Source organism: Canis aureus, chromosome 28 (assembly GCF_053574225.1).
Source record: "Canis aureus isolate CA01 chromosome 28, VMU_Caureus_v.1.0, whole genome shotgun sequence".
In the NCBI taxonomy this organism is placed as follows: Eukaryota; Metazoa; Chordata; class Mammalia; order Carnivora; family Canidae; genus Canis; species Canis aureus.
This window is the reverse complement of record NC_135638.1, coordinates 25,163,686-25,177,758: the sequence shown is the minus strand read 5'-3', so window position 1 is coordinate 25,177,758 and position 14,073 is coordinate 25,163,686. Positions and strand designations below refer to the sequence as shown.

Here is a 14,073-nt window from a genome sequence, read left to right as displayed (position 1 = left end):
TAGTAACACCATATTTTGCTGAGTTTGAAACTCGGCACAAAAAGCTAATAAATTTGGGCTCTTCATCTTCCCAGAAACTGGATTGTGTGGAAAACACAAATGAAAGTGGTGCAGGTTGTCATGGAGAAGATAGAGCTTGCATGGACTTGGATCACTCTTCAGTTATGTGAAGGACTCTGATGAGGAAGAGAGGTGGCACAGTGTGTATGCCGTGCTCTATTAGATGCTGTTCACGCTTAAAAAGCAAAAGTAGATTCAGTAGATGTTAAGTTAAAAAGGAAAGTTAAATGCAATATATAGAAGAATTCAGTAAAAGAAAAGAGCTTTCTGATAATCAGTGTTGTGTATCAGTGGAATAGATTTAGAAATTAATGAATAGCTCTTCAGTGGAGTGTTCTAGCCTATCCTAGCAATCTGTTGGGGAAGTGGTTGTAGGTGACTTTAGGCTCCTTCCAGCATATAAGGTGATATTATTCTCCTATATAAGTCTGTTAACCTCTTGAGAGCTCATCACAAGTGCAATCCTAGTGTTATTTTTTCCTCCACTCTTTCCCTATCTGTGCTATATTTTTTGTGATAGCTGCTGTCACATAGGGCTATCATTATCTGAGGACTTGCCTCCTCCTCTCCCCCATGGTATTACGATCCACTCAACAGCAAAAACTCTTATCTTTGTTCCTTGCATGGAGGACATAGTAAGTCTGCTATACAGATTTATTGAATGAATGAATCTGGGCAATGGTTTAAAGACTTTTAATGTTTAATTGGGTTCATTGCTTTGTACTTTTTTGTCAGCAGTATTGTGACCCTTAATAAAATAGTTATTTTCTGTAATTTGGGGGCATTGGAATGTGGTATAGGAGGCAAGTAGCCAGTCCTACCTCTCCCCATCCTTTTTTGCTAATTTGGGGGACAGCGTGGAGACTTGTGTCTCTTGGTGCTAATTTGCTGTTTTTCCATCTAGGACTAATAAAAATCATTAACATATGATCTTTCTTTTAGTCCAGAGAAGACTCTGATGATTTCTTGAAAACTTCATTATTGGAATCTGACAGTGCTTTTATTGGTGAGTTATATTTATTTTACCAATCTAGTTCTTTAAAGGTTAAATATTACTTAAGTATTTTTCTCTGTACTTGACAAAAATCAGTACTTTACTCTCTGTTTTGCAAAGTGGTAAAAAGGGAATATTCTACTAATTTAATAATCATCAAAATGACTTATTCTGATTTTGAGAATTTTATAGCCAAAATGAAATTTAGAAGTCATAGGAGTGGTTCATACAAAAATCTGTACATGAAATTTCATAACAGCTTTACTTCTAATGGCCATAAACTGGAATCAGCCCAGATGTCCTTCAGTAGGTGAACGGTTATGTAGTACATCCATACCATGGAATAGTGCTAAGAGACCAGTGGATCAGGATCAAGGATATTTTATCAGTATCAGTATCTTGGGTATGAATGAGACTACAGCTCTTCTTTTGCAAAATGTTACCACTGGGCAAAGTATGCAAAGGATCTCTATTATTTCTTAAAAATGCATGTGAATCTTTAAATTTTAAAAGGTCATAAGAATATTTTTAGTCTTAAAAAAATCTCATGGTACCTTTACCTTTCTTCTTAAGTACTGTAATATACACTTAAAATTATGTACCTGATCATAAGCATTTATGCTGTTATAGGGCCATCTGGGAATTATAGCTCCTACATATTAGTGGTATTTCATGAGACTAAAATTACAAACTACCCTATAATTATTTTTTAATGAGTTTTTCCTTTCCATGATGTCATATTGTGGAGAGTGAGTAAAGGTAGAGAAATCAGAAGGAAACAGGGATGGGGAGGATCTCTGGAGGCATTAGGGAAATGTGACCTGTTCGTGTTAACAATAAAGAGAGAGGTTGGAACACTCAGAATGATGTCTTGGACTGTTTCATTATACTAGACCAAAGGTACAGCAATCTGTCTTTGCTATTCCACAAATATCCCACAGTCTTGACCGTTACCACGGTTCTAATGAATGTGGGTAAAGCATGTGTGTGTGTGTGTGTGTGTGTGTGTGTGTGTGTGTGTGTGAGAGAGAGAGAACCTAGATGAAAGTTCTGAGGATCTAAGTGTATAGCATGTTGACTATAGTTAACCATACTATATACACAAAGGTTGTTAGCCTTATTGTCAAAAACATTTTGCAGAAATTCCTGGGGGGCTCAGCGGTTTAGCGCCGCCTTCGGTTCAGGGCGTGATCCTGGAGACCTGGGATCGAGTCCCACATTGGGCTCCCTGCATGGAGCCTGCTTCTGCCTCTGCCTCTCTTTGTGTCTTTCATGAATAAATAATTAAAATCTTTAAAAAAACAAAACATTTTGCAATATGTAATTGACCCTTGAACAACATGGGTTTGAACTGTGTGGATCCACTTACATGTGGATTTTTTCCCAGTAAATACAGTACAGTAAATGTATTTTCTCAGTAACATTTTCTCTTCCTTTATTGTAAGGATATATATGATATATATTTAACATACAATCTTATGCGTTAATCGACTGCTGGTGTTTACTTCTCACCACTCCTAAACATCATTGTGTAAGTCCTGGCTAATGTGCTAAGAAAAGGAGTTAGATTGGGAGGGGGAAATAGTTAATGTCTTTGTGCACAGATGACATGATTATAGGAAATCTGATCAATAAAAGAAACCCTGGTTTAATAATACAGCATGGTTATAGGATACCGGGTTAATATATAAGTCAGTTGCTTTCCTATTTGTATGCTACCTGGAAGACACAAAATATAACACTGCATAACTTCATTTATATGGAATCTCAGGAAAGGTAAATCTCCTGAGCTTGAAAGCAGCTCAGTGTTTACCTGGGGCTCGGCAGGTAGGAGTTGTGTTTCCTGTGAGCACAAGGGAACTGAGGTGACAAGCATGTTCTAAAACTAGAGTGTAATGATGACTGTTCAATTCTATAAAAGTTACTGAACTGTGAACATTTGTAGTATCTGAGTTTTATTATATGTAAATAATACCTTAAAGCTATTGAGAAAGAGTCTTGGTTTAGCCTGGAGCAAAAAGATTTGAAATAGTGGATGTTTAAGACCTCTTTTGTGTGGTCCTCCTAGGTGCTTATGGCGAGACATATCCTGCCATTGAAGATGACATCCTCCCTCCACAGGGAGCTCCCTCTGCAAGGGAGCGCAGGAGGAACAAACTGAAAGGACTGGACTTTGTACGTATGAAGTATCTTTTTCTTTTTTTCTTTTTTCAGTTTAGGAGTTGAAAGTTCTGGGTTCTGGCCCATGCTAAATTGGCGTGGTCCAGTAAAGAAAGAGCACTTGCTCTGGAAAGAGGTGGCCACAGGTCTAAATGTAGGCTCTACCACCAAATAGCTCCCTGGGCTTAAGCAGGTCATTGAACTCTGGTTGTTGGCTTCTTTGAGGTAGTATTTTTTTTATCTCCTAGAGTGGTTATAGGTCTAGTAGTACCTGGTACAGAATGTTCAGGAATGTTCATTCCACCCCCTAATCTTCCTCCTTCCCAGTTGCAGGCTATTTGGATTTCAGAGAAGGTACAAGAAGCAACTAATAAACATTTATTGGAAAGTCTGCTTTATCCTCTTAGACTACTCTATATGAGTAGGCATGTACACCTAGGAAGAGAACTGTTGGGGTGTAGAGTAACTATGGTCAACGTTTTGAGGAATTGCCAGACTGTTTTCCAAAGTGGCTGCACCATTTTACACTTGCACTGCAGCAGGTCCAGGTTCTTCATCATGGCTACACTTGTTACTGTCTCTTTTGTTACAGGCATCCTAGGGAGTGTGAAGTAGTGTCTCATTGTGGGTTTGATGTACATTTCCCTAATGATGTTTAGTACCTTCAAGATAGGTCTGTGCAAATCCTTTGCCCATTTTCTAATCAGGTTGTCTGTTGTTGATTTGTAAGTTCAAATACATAAAATTTGAGACGCAACCCTTATTAGATGGATGATTTGCATAGTTTAATCTCATTTTGTGTGTTTTTTTTTTTTTAATTTTAATTTTAATTTTTTTTATTTTTTTACTTTCTTGAGGGTGTCCACTAAACTACAGCAGCTTTTAATCTTGATGAGGTCCACCTCACTACGAAACCGTTACCTAACCCAGCACCATGAATTGTGTTTTCTTCTAAGGGGTTTGCTCTTGAATTTAGGTCAGTGATACACTCAGTTAATTTTTATAACTAATATGAGGTGTAGGGGTCCAAATTCATTCCTTTGCATGTGGACAATCCACTTCTTCCAGTACCATTTGTTGAAAAGGCTCTTCTTTCCCCTAGTGAATTAGGTTGGCTCTGTTGTCTGTAAACTTTATGGGCTTATTCGTGGACTCTGTTCCCTTGATCTGTGGGTCTTTGTGCCATTACCACCCTGTCTTGATTACTCTAGCTTCATTGATTCTAGACCCGTTGTTTCAGTTTTTACCTTTTGGGTACTCTAATTCCCCACTTGTACCCAGCCTGGCTGCATTCAAATATTATCATCACAAGTGCTGGATCTTCATCTGAGCCTGCATAAATAAACACCAGGGGTTAGAATATAAATGCTACAGATTTCCATTTGTTTTTATTCTGCACACTGTACATTTATCAGGGGCAAGAATATTTTTAGGCTCACTGATTAACGTTTTAGTAATGACTGTTTCTGAAATTCTGTTTTTAATTGTAGGGTAACAGTCATCCTAATGTGCCACCAGATGGTCTCTCTTTAAAATCGGTGTCCAGCATAAATATTGATCAGCTTAGAATGAAAAATGAGGAACGGATGCGAAGACTGAATGAAATTCAGAATAAACCAGTTAATACAGGTAAATAGCCAGTCTTGGTGGACTACAGCATATTTCTGTAAGAACTCAAACCTGTTTACAGGGAAGTTCTCACTAATGGCTGGGGCTGGGGAGAAGAGATGGGATGAATTTTGAAATCCCTTTGAGTTATAAGGCCTAGAACCATAGACGCTATCCAGGAAAACCTGGACTTTGGATCAGCTTTGCATCCGATTCTACCGGAGGGTATGCTTTTTCGAGTGGATTCTAAACAGATGGAATTTTTATTAAATATATCCAAGCTTTGCTTTCAGCAGGAAAGATGCTGGTTAGTATCAGCACCTCACTTCCCTTACTGAAGTGGGGGATTATCCGAAATTAACTTGAAAACTTGGTGTTCTTTAGATAACACATCTATTATAAATTTATAGTACTTTGAAGATTTTTTTTTTTTTTTTTTACTTTTTTGCTTGGCTTTCAATACCACAAAGCAAAATAGCCTCAGGTGGTTTCTTTTTAGAATAGAAGCCAAGGGTGTGGTATTTTCTTTTTTTTTTTTTTTTTAATTTTTATTTATTTATGATAGTCACACACACAGAGAGAGAGAGAGAGAGGCAGAGACATAGGCAGAGGGAGAAGCAGGCTCCATGCACTGGGAACCCGATGTGGGATTCGATCCCGGGTCTCCAGAATTGCGCCCTGGGCCAAAGGCCGGCGCTAAACCGCTGCGCCACCCAGGGATCCCGGGTGTGGTATTTTCATTAGGGCTTCATGGTCTCCCCTTGTTTGGGTGAGCAGCAGGTTGAAGTGTGCTCACGGAGCACAGGCAGGCAGGATGGTTCCTTAGGCAGCTAGTGAGCCCCTTGAAAGAGTGATCTTTTGGGAAAATTCCCTTTAGTCTGTTGAGCTATATACAGTAATTTTCTAATAGTGATTTTCCTATCTTTAACACTTTATTAATTTAAAACTAATACTCCTACAATCTCCAGCAGTCAGGGTATCAGATGTACTGGTGGTGATACCACACCAGATGCCAGCACATACGGTAAACTGATGGAGCATATCTTACCCGAGAAAATGTGGATCAGTGGGAAAACAATTCTTTTAATCTGTACCGAGGATGACCTATTCCTCAATTTCTTTTAGAACCAGTAGAGGTAATTAATATTGAACAGGAATATGTTTGTTTAAATTGAGAGAAAATAGAACATTTGAAGAATCTCTTACAGGTTTTCAACTTCTAAACTTCTTTTTAACATTGTCCTTTCAAACAGGAACTTTTTGGTACGATGTGGATTGATTGCTCATTAAATTGACTGCACATAGCCCTTTGCTGGGCTAATCCTTCACAGACCGGGAGATGTAATTTAAAAAAAAAAAAATGACATCACAGGGTAGGAAGACAGATTTTCCTATTCTATCTAATAAGTAAAATACAGATCTAGAAGTTGAGTACATGCAATTAAAGAATGAAAAATTAAGGATCTACCTTTTAACGGAGTTAGATACCAGCCTCCTAGATTAGGTAAAGAATGGAAGTAATTTCGTCTCTTGTCTGCCTGTCTAGTGCTTTCCTAAAAGGACTTCATTTCCTTAAAGCATTAACAGGTTTGACTGACTTCTAAAACTTTGCTAAATTTAAGTTTTTAAGACTGCATACACTTCTACAGTCTCCTTTGCTATCTTTGGAATCCCTGTGGGGTTTGTACCTTATTCACTTGACCATTTTCTTCCTACATCTAAGATAAGGGGCCTGGACAAAACAGTACTGTGTAGAATGAAATACTATGGAGAACTGCAGGGCTGGAACGGGTTAAATTAAGGGAGATGTGTGTTCGCTTCACCTCCTTGCCACCAGTGTGCCTCTTGCCTCTTTCAGATGATGAGAGCTCACTGGTCGACCCTGATGACATGAAGCACATGGGGGATGATGGCTCAGACTCTGCAGCAGCCGAGCCCTGGCTGCGCCCAGGTACCTCTGAGACCCTGAAACGGTTTATGGCAGAGCAGCTGAACCGGGAGCAGCGGCAGGTTCCTGGAAAACCAGGCACTTACAATTGGCAGGGCCTGTCTACTGCCCACGGTTAAAATAAATCGGTGTTGGACTCAGCAGTGCCTTTTTAAGGTGAAAGGAATGTCACATCTGAACCTTAAATAATATTTGTGCTACTTTGGGCCCCTACCTAGAAGTCTCTTACACAACCATCTGTATATAAAGGTCTATTTTTTCCCATGATGATACATAATGATGTATATTATGTATATAAATAAAAGGCAATGATTAATTTATAGAATGTAGAATTATATAAAATTATTTTTGCACAATTTTGCCATATATTGGGGTGGTAATGAACTCTTGGAATCAACTACCATATGTGCATTATTTTAAATTCTGCCTGTAAGGTAAGGTGAATAAAACAAGTGTCTTAATACTGTAAAACCAGAATATGCTTGTATGTACATTTGCCATTGTTCCTCCTATTCAAAATAATTCATTTAATAAATACATTGGTTACAGCTGTGACTATTTCAGTTGCTAGGTAATGAATCAAATGTGCTAGTTATTTCCAAGTATTGGGAATCATAACTGATTTTATTCCCACCCATGAGCCATATACTAAATATCAATCACATCTTTCTGCCTCTATTTTTATGCAAATGAGGACATTACATTTACTAATTTAATTTATATGACTTAACCACTTGATAGAAATAAATTACTTATTACCAGTCTCAGTTTCTTATTTTAACTGGAATTGAGGTTTCTAGACAAAGTGTTTTAGAAGTTACGAGAGAGATAGGAACCCCCAGGGGTCAAGGACAGACACTGGAATCCTTGCTGTGCCCACCACAGACCCTTGGATAAGTGAGTGAGTCAGTCTTCTGTCCCTTCGTAAGTGGTATTTTTTAAAAAGTAAAGATTAATACAAATTCTGGGAAGTAATGCTTTGGTTTCAGTACTAGGACAGCTGAGAACGCCCCCAGGCCCTACTTCTTGCACACTGCCACTAATGGTGGACAGGATCAGACAGGTCTACTGCAGTGTGAAATTTCTCCATTCTGAATTTTAGCTGCATATAGATTTTATATTTAATACTGTGAAGGTTTTTCCTCTTACATCTTCATTTGAAGGTATCATGAAAGCCTCTGTCTTAAGACAGGGTCCTGATACCATACCATAAAATAACCACCAGGTCATTTGAAACACTTACCCTTCAGACAGACTGGAAGTCATGGTGGTTCCCAGCTACCAGGGTGGGCGACTCCCAGCTCTAGCATCCAGCTGGGCTTGCACAGGGCTGTCTTGGGGGAAGAATATATGGTAATACCTCTAAATGCACTGTTCAATAACATCATGTAAGAGAGGTATGAGAGCAGACTGAATACTTGAAACACAATCATTATCTTGTCATGTTCCATTTTTCTTCAGATGCCACTGTACCACACAATTGAACTAACTCCTAGGACACACAGTACCCCAAATGGGACGTCTGCTCTTCTTCACAAACGGTATAGCCTTATCTTGGGTTAGTAATACACAAAATTTTAACTATGAATATCCTATGGTTGAAAGATGCATGATCCTAATGCCAAAAACTGGAAAGAAAATACCAGACTGAAGAACACCGAATTTCTGGTTCTTTCTCTGGCCGAGTTGTTCGGCTTTTAACACAGAATTAATGAAACATGGGGCTTGTAGATTACACAGGTTTTGATTGCACTGATGAAATAATCCAAAAACTTTATTGACCTATAACCTGATTAGAATATGCCAGATGAGAATCAATATTGTACAGAAAGTTGTACAGAATTTTTTTACATAGAAAACTTTACATCTGTACCATATACATTTTATCCATCTGAAAAAATTTTCTACATCCACTGTTAATACGGAATGCTTGACAATCTTTTTTTTTTTTTTTAACCATCAGAGCACAATTCACAGTATGAATACATTTCCAGTAAATCTAACTCCCCCAACCATGCCAGGTTTGTTATTTTAACATATTCAACATTAAATTCTGTACATAGAGTAAAATCTACAACAAGCCCCGCCACCCAAAAGAAAAAAGTGACAGCAACCTAGATTCATTTTGCAGTGATTCAAGTTTCGGTCCATGAAGGATCAACTCTATTTTAATGGCTCATCTTTAGAAGCCCTAAGAGAAGTATATTACAGGTAGTTAGGTCAGTGGGAGGATTTTCTACCTTTGTTGTTGATCATGACAAGTGTCAGCCACAACAGCTTTCTGGGCATGTTAAACCCTCAAAATTCCACCCCCCCAAGGGCAAAACCAAAACCCCCACAAAATAAAAAAGACAAAAAGTTCAACCCAAATGTTTAGTGCATTTGACAAAATATTATAGGTATTTAGCAAATGAATAAGAAAATAAAGAAATTAAAATAAAACAGTGCAGGAAGAACTATATAATGTTTAAGATTTTTATATTACAGACCTGCATCTCTGTACATTTTTCACAGAAGGATGATTACCAGTATCTCAGATAGCCTGAGTGTGCAAAAATCTTCAGAATAAGAATACCATAGTTGCTAAATATCTTTTACCATGAACAATAATTTCTTCTTCTCCCCCTCCACCCCCCAATTATAAACATTTTATCCTTCAAAATACAGCTCTCCTGAGTTGTACTTCTTGCAGAAGTTCAAATCTTTACATCTGTAGTTCTTTGGGTAAAGTTTTACTTCCACACCTGCCAAAAATATGTGGGGCTCTCCCTACCGCCAAGGACAGGGAAGGACACACGAACACGAGCTGACACTGTGGAAACAGGCTTTCTGCTCAACATGAGCCCAATATGACAAACAGAATCCACCAGATGACTAAACAGGGACTGGAGCGTTGCAAGTTTGAGTTACAGTTCTAAGCATCTTTACCAGTAACCCTCAAACACTGCAATTCAGAGAAACCATTTTTCAGGTAGGAAACCTCAGCTCCAGGGTCCTTTTCAAGAGCAGAGGGATGTAAACGCCAACAGAAAAATACCAAGTTGCCATCATTGCTTGTTTATTCCAAGTTCCTGTTCGGGTGGTTGTGATATCTGAAAAACTACTCCAATTCGCAGAAAAAATCTTCTAAGAACGGCACGAAGTTCAGGAATCAAGTCAAATTGCATAATTTCACATAAGAGAGGGTAGTAGAATGACGCGTGAGCTTTAAACTGGGGGGGAGGGGGGATAAATTTCTCCATTAGTACTGCTTGCATTCCAAACCACAGAAGCTCAAAATGCCTTTACAGTCAAACCACTTTGGGGCCCCCGCACTGATCAGTGAGGACAGAGGAAAGGCATCTGCATAAAGCAATGACTATACTGATTATGGAACTGAAAGAGCAGTAGTCAAAAGACTCACTTAACACAAACATTATTCACTTATCTATTCTTACTTTGAAAAATATTTTCCATTATATTTCCTTGACAAACTTATGACAAACTTTTAGTAGTTCTTGCTTTTGCTGGATAAAAAGCGAAAGTAAGAAGACAAGCAAGAACCAGAGTTGAGTTTTTATAAGCTATGGCTAATTGAAACAATCTTATTTGTTAAAGAAAATTTTAATTTTTAGGGAAAAATTCTACCTAATACTGCCATATTAAAATTGCAATGTCCAGGCAAATATACATCCCACGTTTATAGTTTAACTGAAATGACCGTCTTTGCTGGAGTTCCTCAATCTCTAAATACAAATTGCCTGCCTATCCCCTTTTTTGCTCTCCACACCCCAGGAGGGACAAGGAAGCCTGCAGTGGAACCAGACATGCTGGGGTTCGGAGTCCTTCCCGGCCACATGGCTGCCGATGCCTTAGGTCACTTCTCCAAGCTTTATCCAGCCCAGGAGTCGGAAGGAAATGCATGTGGACTAGAGCACATGACTTGGGATAAACATCCCCGTGGCACCAAGTCACACTGCACAGCCCCTCTGGGGTGCTATTAACCACCATGTCCCAAATCTCAGGCTACCTCACTGCATTTTTAAATTTTAAAAATTTTTTTTTTTTATTTATGATAGTCACACAGAGAGAGAGAGAGAGAGAGGCAGAGACACAGGCAGAGGGAGAAGCAGGCTCCATGCACCGAGAGCCCGATGTGGGATTCGATCCCGGGTCTCCAGGATCGCGCCCTGGGCCAAAGGCAGGCGCCAAACCGCTGCGCCACCCAGGGATCCCCCTCACTGCATTTTTAAACCAATTCAGGGATCATGGCAACCCGTTTCCATTTATGCGAGCTGTAAGTTGCTGTATTTTTTTTAAGAGTGAAACATGTATTTTTTGAAAGTCTGAAATATGTATTTATATTTAGTTATATATTTTAATTTATAAAGATTTATAAAATAGAATTTATATTTAATATATAAAATATAAATATTTTAATTTATCTTTTCTATTGGCTTCAAATTGTTAAATGAGTTTATGGCCCATTTGCTAGAGGCTCTGTTATAAGGAACCAATAAATATGCCAAAGGAAGGGCTGGGCCTGGGACCCAGAAACAGCCTCAGGTGTAGGGGCAGAGGATAAAGCTAGAGGTTGGGCAGGATGGCAGTTTTCAAAATGGGGCAGGAGAGACTTCAGTGGTCAGGATGGAAACTGCAAAGTGTGGGGGAGGATTGATTCCTTCGTTACTGATCCCCTACAAAATCACTGATCAGAGAACAAAGCACAGTGAGAAGGGCGAAGACTGCAGGGCCAATGAGACAGGCCCCTGTGCTCCAGGACAAGCAGCAACATGGCCTGGGCTTTGCTCAATGGCCCCCCCCCCCACCCCGGGGCAGCGGGCCTGCAAGCTGGCGCCCCTGCCTCTGGCTTGGGCACAATGCTGGTCAGGCTAGACCTGCTGGGCTGGAGAATACACCTCATACTTACCCTATTGTCGCTTATCTTTAGAACTTTAGTGAGAAACAAGAGCAGTAAGTTAGTCCAGGCTTCCCGGTGACTTTCTGATGTTAGAGTGAGGAAGTAACTCAGGGCCTCGCTGCAGACACTGTTAACAGAAAAGACTCATTTTTACAAGCGCTCCATACCCGCTGCTCTGGATGTTCACAGAGACAACAGCTGGGACGAGGCGGGTGGGACTATTTGTATCGGAACTGGTTAGAGTCTGTCTGCTTACACCAACTAGTGCCAACATAAACGTATCCTTTTCAAATTAAGAAGAAAACCAGACCTTAAAAGAAGCTGCTGCAATTTATCAGGAAACTTATTTTTCTAAAAGTTTCACTGAATTTCAGAGCCCCTATGCAGTAGCACATTTAAAGCCTGGTGTCAAGAAACCGAGGCTGAAATCTGGGGTGGCTTTGCAGGTTATGCACTGTGAAGGTGTAGATGCTTCTGGGTCTTAAAAGTCTCATCCGTAAAATGGGAAACAGGGACTAAGTCATCTCTCAAAGTTTTAAAATGTACTTACTTGGTCTCTGAGAACATATTTCCTGAGAATATAAAAAAATACAATGCAGAAGACAGCATTCTTCCTGAATGGCATGTTTCATTCTTAGCAGGAGTTTAAAATTTGAAGGAGGAATCTTAAGTTGTCATGAAGTAAAAATAGAATGCAAGAAAAATAACACTAACAAGACTCCAAATATGTTTTCAAACTAAATGCAGGCCAGCAGGTTTTCACTTTCACATGTGATCTATTTGTAAAAATAGTTATCTGCGACATGAAAAGGCCTAAAAACTCTGAAGTTTTAAATTTTAAGAGAGAAAACTTTCTCCCTGTCCCACAGCAGCAACAGACATGAATTGCTCATGTCTCCCCCCAATTGCTCATGTGCAAAAGTGCATCCATCTCTAAGACTGTATTTAATTTGCACGAATTCTTCCTTGGGCCCCAAGCTGTCTGCACAGTCCTGCAGTGGGGCTGAGGCATGGACTCCACCCCAAGTGCAAATCTAGTGGCCCTTTCCTATTCTGTACCACGCAGCCGCAGACACATGGGTCAAAGGCAGAAACTCAGCCAAGAGTCTTACTTTAAAAGCCTCTGCTGGACCTCCTCCCAGGCACTAACCCGGCTCTCATCCATGTACATCCGGAAGAGAATGCGCAGCCCACACGCCAGGCTGCTTGTCTCCTGCTTTAGAAGGTTAGGTTTGGATTTGCCTTTGAAGCCTGCAGAAAAGGGAAGTTTCCAGGATTAATTTGTGAAGACATCTTACAGAAAGACAAAACCGCCTTGTGTGAAGGGATATTTTATGTACGCTCAGCTCTGGCATCTGCTGCTTACAAAGCACAGCTGCCCTGAGCTCTGGGCCTCAGCACCCCTGAGGTGGCCCACAGGGACAGAGCTGCACAGAGGAGGCACACCTTGAGGATGTGGGGGAAATCAAGTCAGGCTGGAGGCCCAAATGGAAGGCGATTTTTATGTTTAAAATTTCCTGTCCTTTCAAGCTGGGGGAGATGGGATGCAAAACCATGTGGGGGCCTGGGAAAGTGAAACTCTTCCAGTGAAACTGCACTTGAAAGCTTATTACAGCTTATAGGAGGGCTCCTGGATGAGCAGGGCCAGACCACTTCAGCAGGGAGAATGTTTCAAAAGGCTATGGGCACCATGAAGGGCCCAGAGCACACGGAAACCTGGAGCCTGGGGACTGTAGTAGGAGCAGTCCCAGCTGAATGGCAGAAACAACGTGGGTTGAATAAAGGGTAAAAAAAAAAAAAAAAAAAAAATACAGACTACTCTTCCTAGAGGTTAGGTTGTAAAGGGAAGAGGATGAAGAAAGCCATGGACTTATTTGGGAATTAAACAATTTTAGATCTAAAAAATATGCAAATATAAAGTATCTGACACTATTTTACAGAGTTTGATGTTTAATAAACATTAGCTCCTTTCTTGTTTTCTTCATATTCTACTGCCTCTCTCTCTTCCAGTACTATTTGTTACCTAATAGGCACCAAATGACTATTTCTTAAATAAAAAATTAGATGTCAGTATAATCATTACATTTAATCATATTTGCATTTTCCAACTTGTTCAAATATAGGCCTCCCTCCCTCAAAACATTCACTTCCATTCTGAGTGTGGCCACTCCCAGATAAGCATGGAGAGATCATTTGAATACATGTGCAAGGGCAGCCCCGGTGGCGTAGTTTAGCGCTGCCTGCATGCAGCCCAGGGTGTGATCCTGGAGACTCGAGATGGAGTCCCACATCAGGCTCCCTGCATGGAGCCTACTTCTCCCTCTGCCTGTCTCTCTCAAGAATAAATAAATAAGATCTTTAAAAAAAATGAATACATGTGCAAGATTTCATGTTCGGGACTTA

The 14,073-nt window shown here is 39.9% G+C and overlaps 2 protein-coding genes across 35 annotated transcripts in view; one reads left to right on the top strand and one right to left on the bottom strand.

Annotated features, from left to right (window-relative positions):
• CSPP1 (centrosome and spindle pole associated protein 1) overlaps positions 1 to 14,073 on the top strand; it is a 183,702-nt gene that overhangs the window by 124,418 nt on the left and 45,211 nt on the right. For 21 of the 30 annotated variants that reach the window (XM_077876701.1, XM_077876700.1, XM_077876699.1 and 18 more), the window contains 4 exons: positions 1,003 to 1,066; positions 3,123 to 3,229; positions 4,705 to 4,843; positions 6,681 to 7,318. In XM_077876701.1, the coding sequence (XP_077732827.1) occupies positions 1,003 to 1,066; positions 3,123 to 3,229; positions 4,705 to 4,843; positions 6,681 to 6,889 (519 nt within the window). In that variant the 3' untranslated portion in view covers positions 6,890 to 7,318. Of the gene's footprint in view, positions 1 to 1,002; positions 1,067 to 3,122; positions 3,230 to 4,071; positions 4,844 to 6,075; positions 6,196 to 6,680; positions 7,319 to 7,576; positions 7,672 to 8,231; positions 8,312 to 10,544; positions 10,786 to 14,073 lie in introns of those variants that run through there. The other 9 variants (XR_013367216.1, XR_013367214.1, XR_013367215.1 and 6 more) reach the window with 7 other exon arrangements.
• The window catches only part of ARFGEF1 (ARF guanine nucleotide exchange factor 1), a 140,622-nt gene continuing 135,075 nt past the window's right edge, over positions 8,527 to 14,073 (bottom strand). For all 5 annotated transcript variants that reach the window (XM_077876676.1, XM_077876677.1, XM_077876678.1 and 2 more), the window contains 3 exons: positions 12,783 to 12,921; positions 11,680 to 11,797; positions 8,527 to 9,982 (listed from right to left, as the gene is read on the bottom strand). In XM_077876676.1, the coding sequence (XP_077732802.1) occupies positions 9,818 to 9,982; positions 11,680 to 11,797; positions 12,783 to 12,921 (422 nt within the window). In that variant the 3' untranslated portion in view covers positions 8,527 to 9,817. The remainder of the gene's footprint in view (positions 9,983 to 11,679; positions 11,798 to 12,782; positions 12,922 to 14,073) is intronic.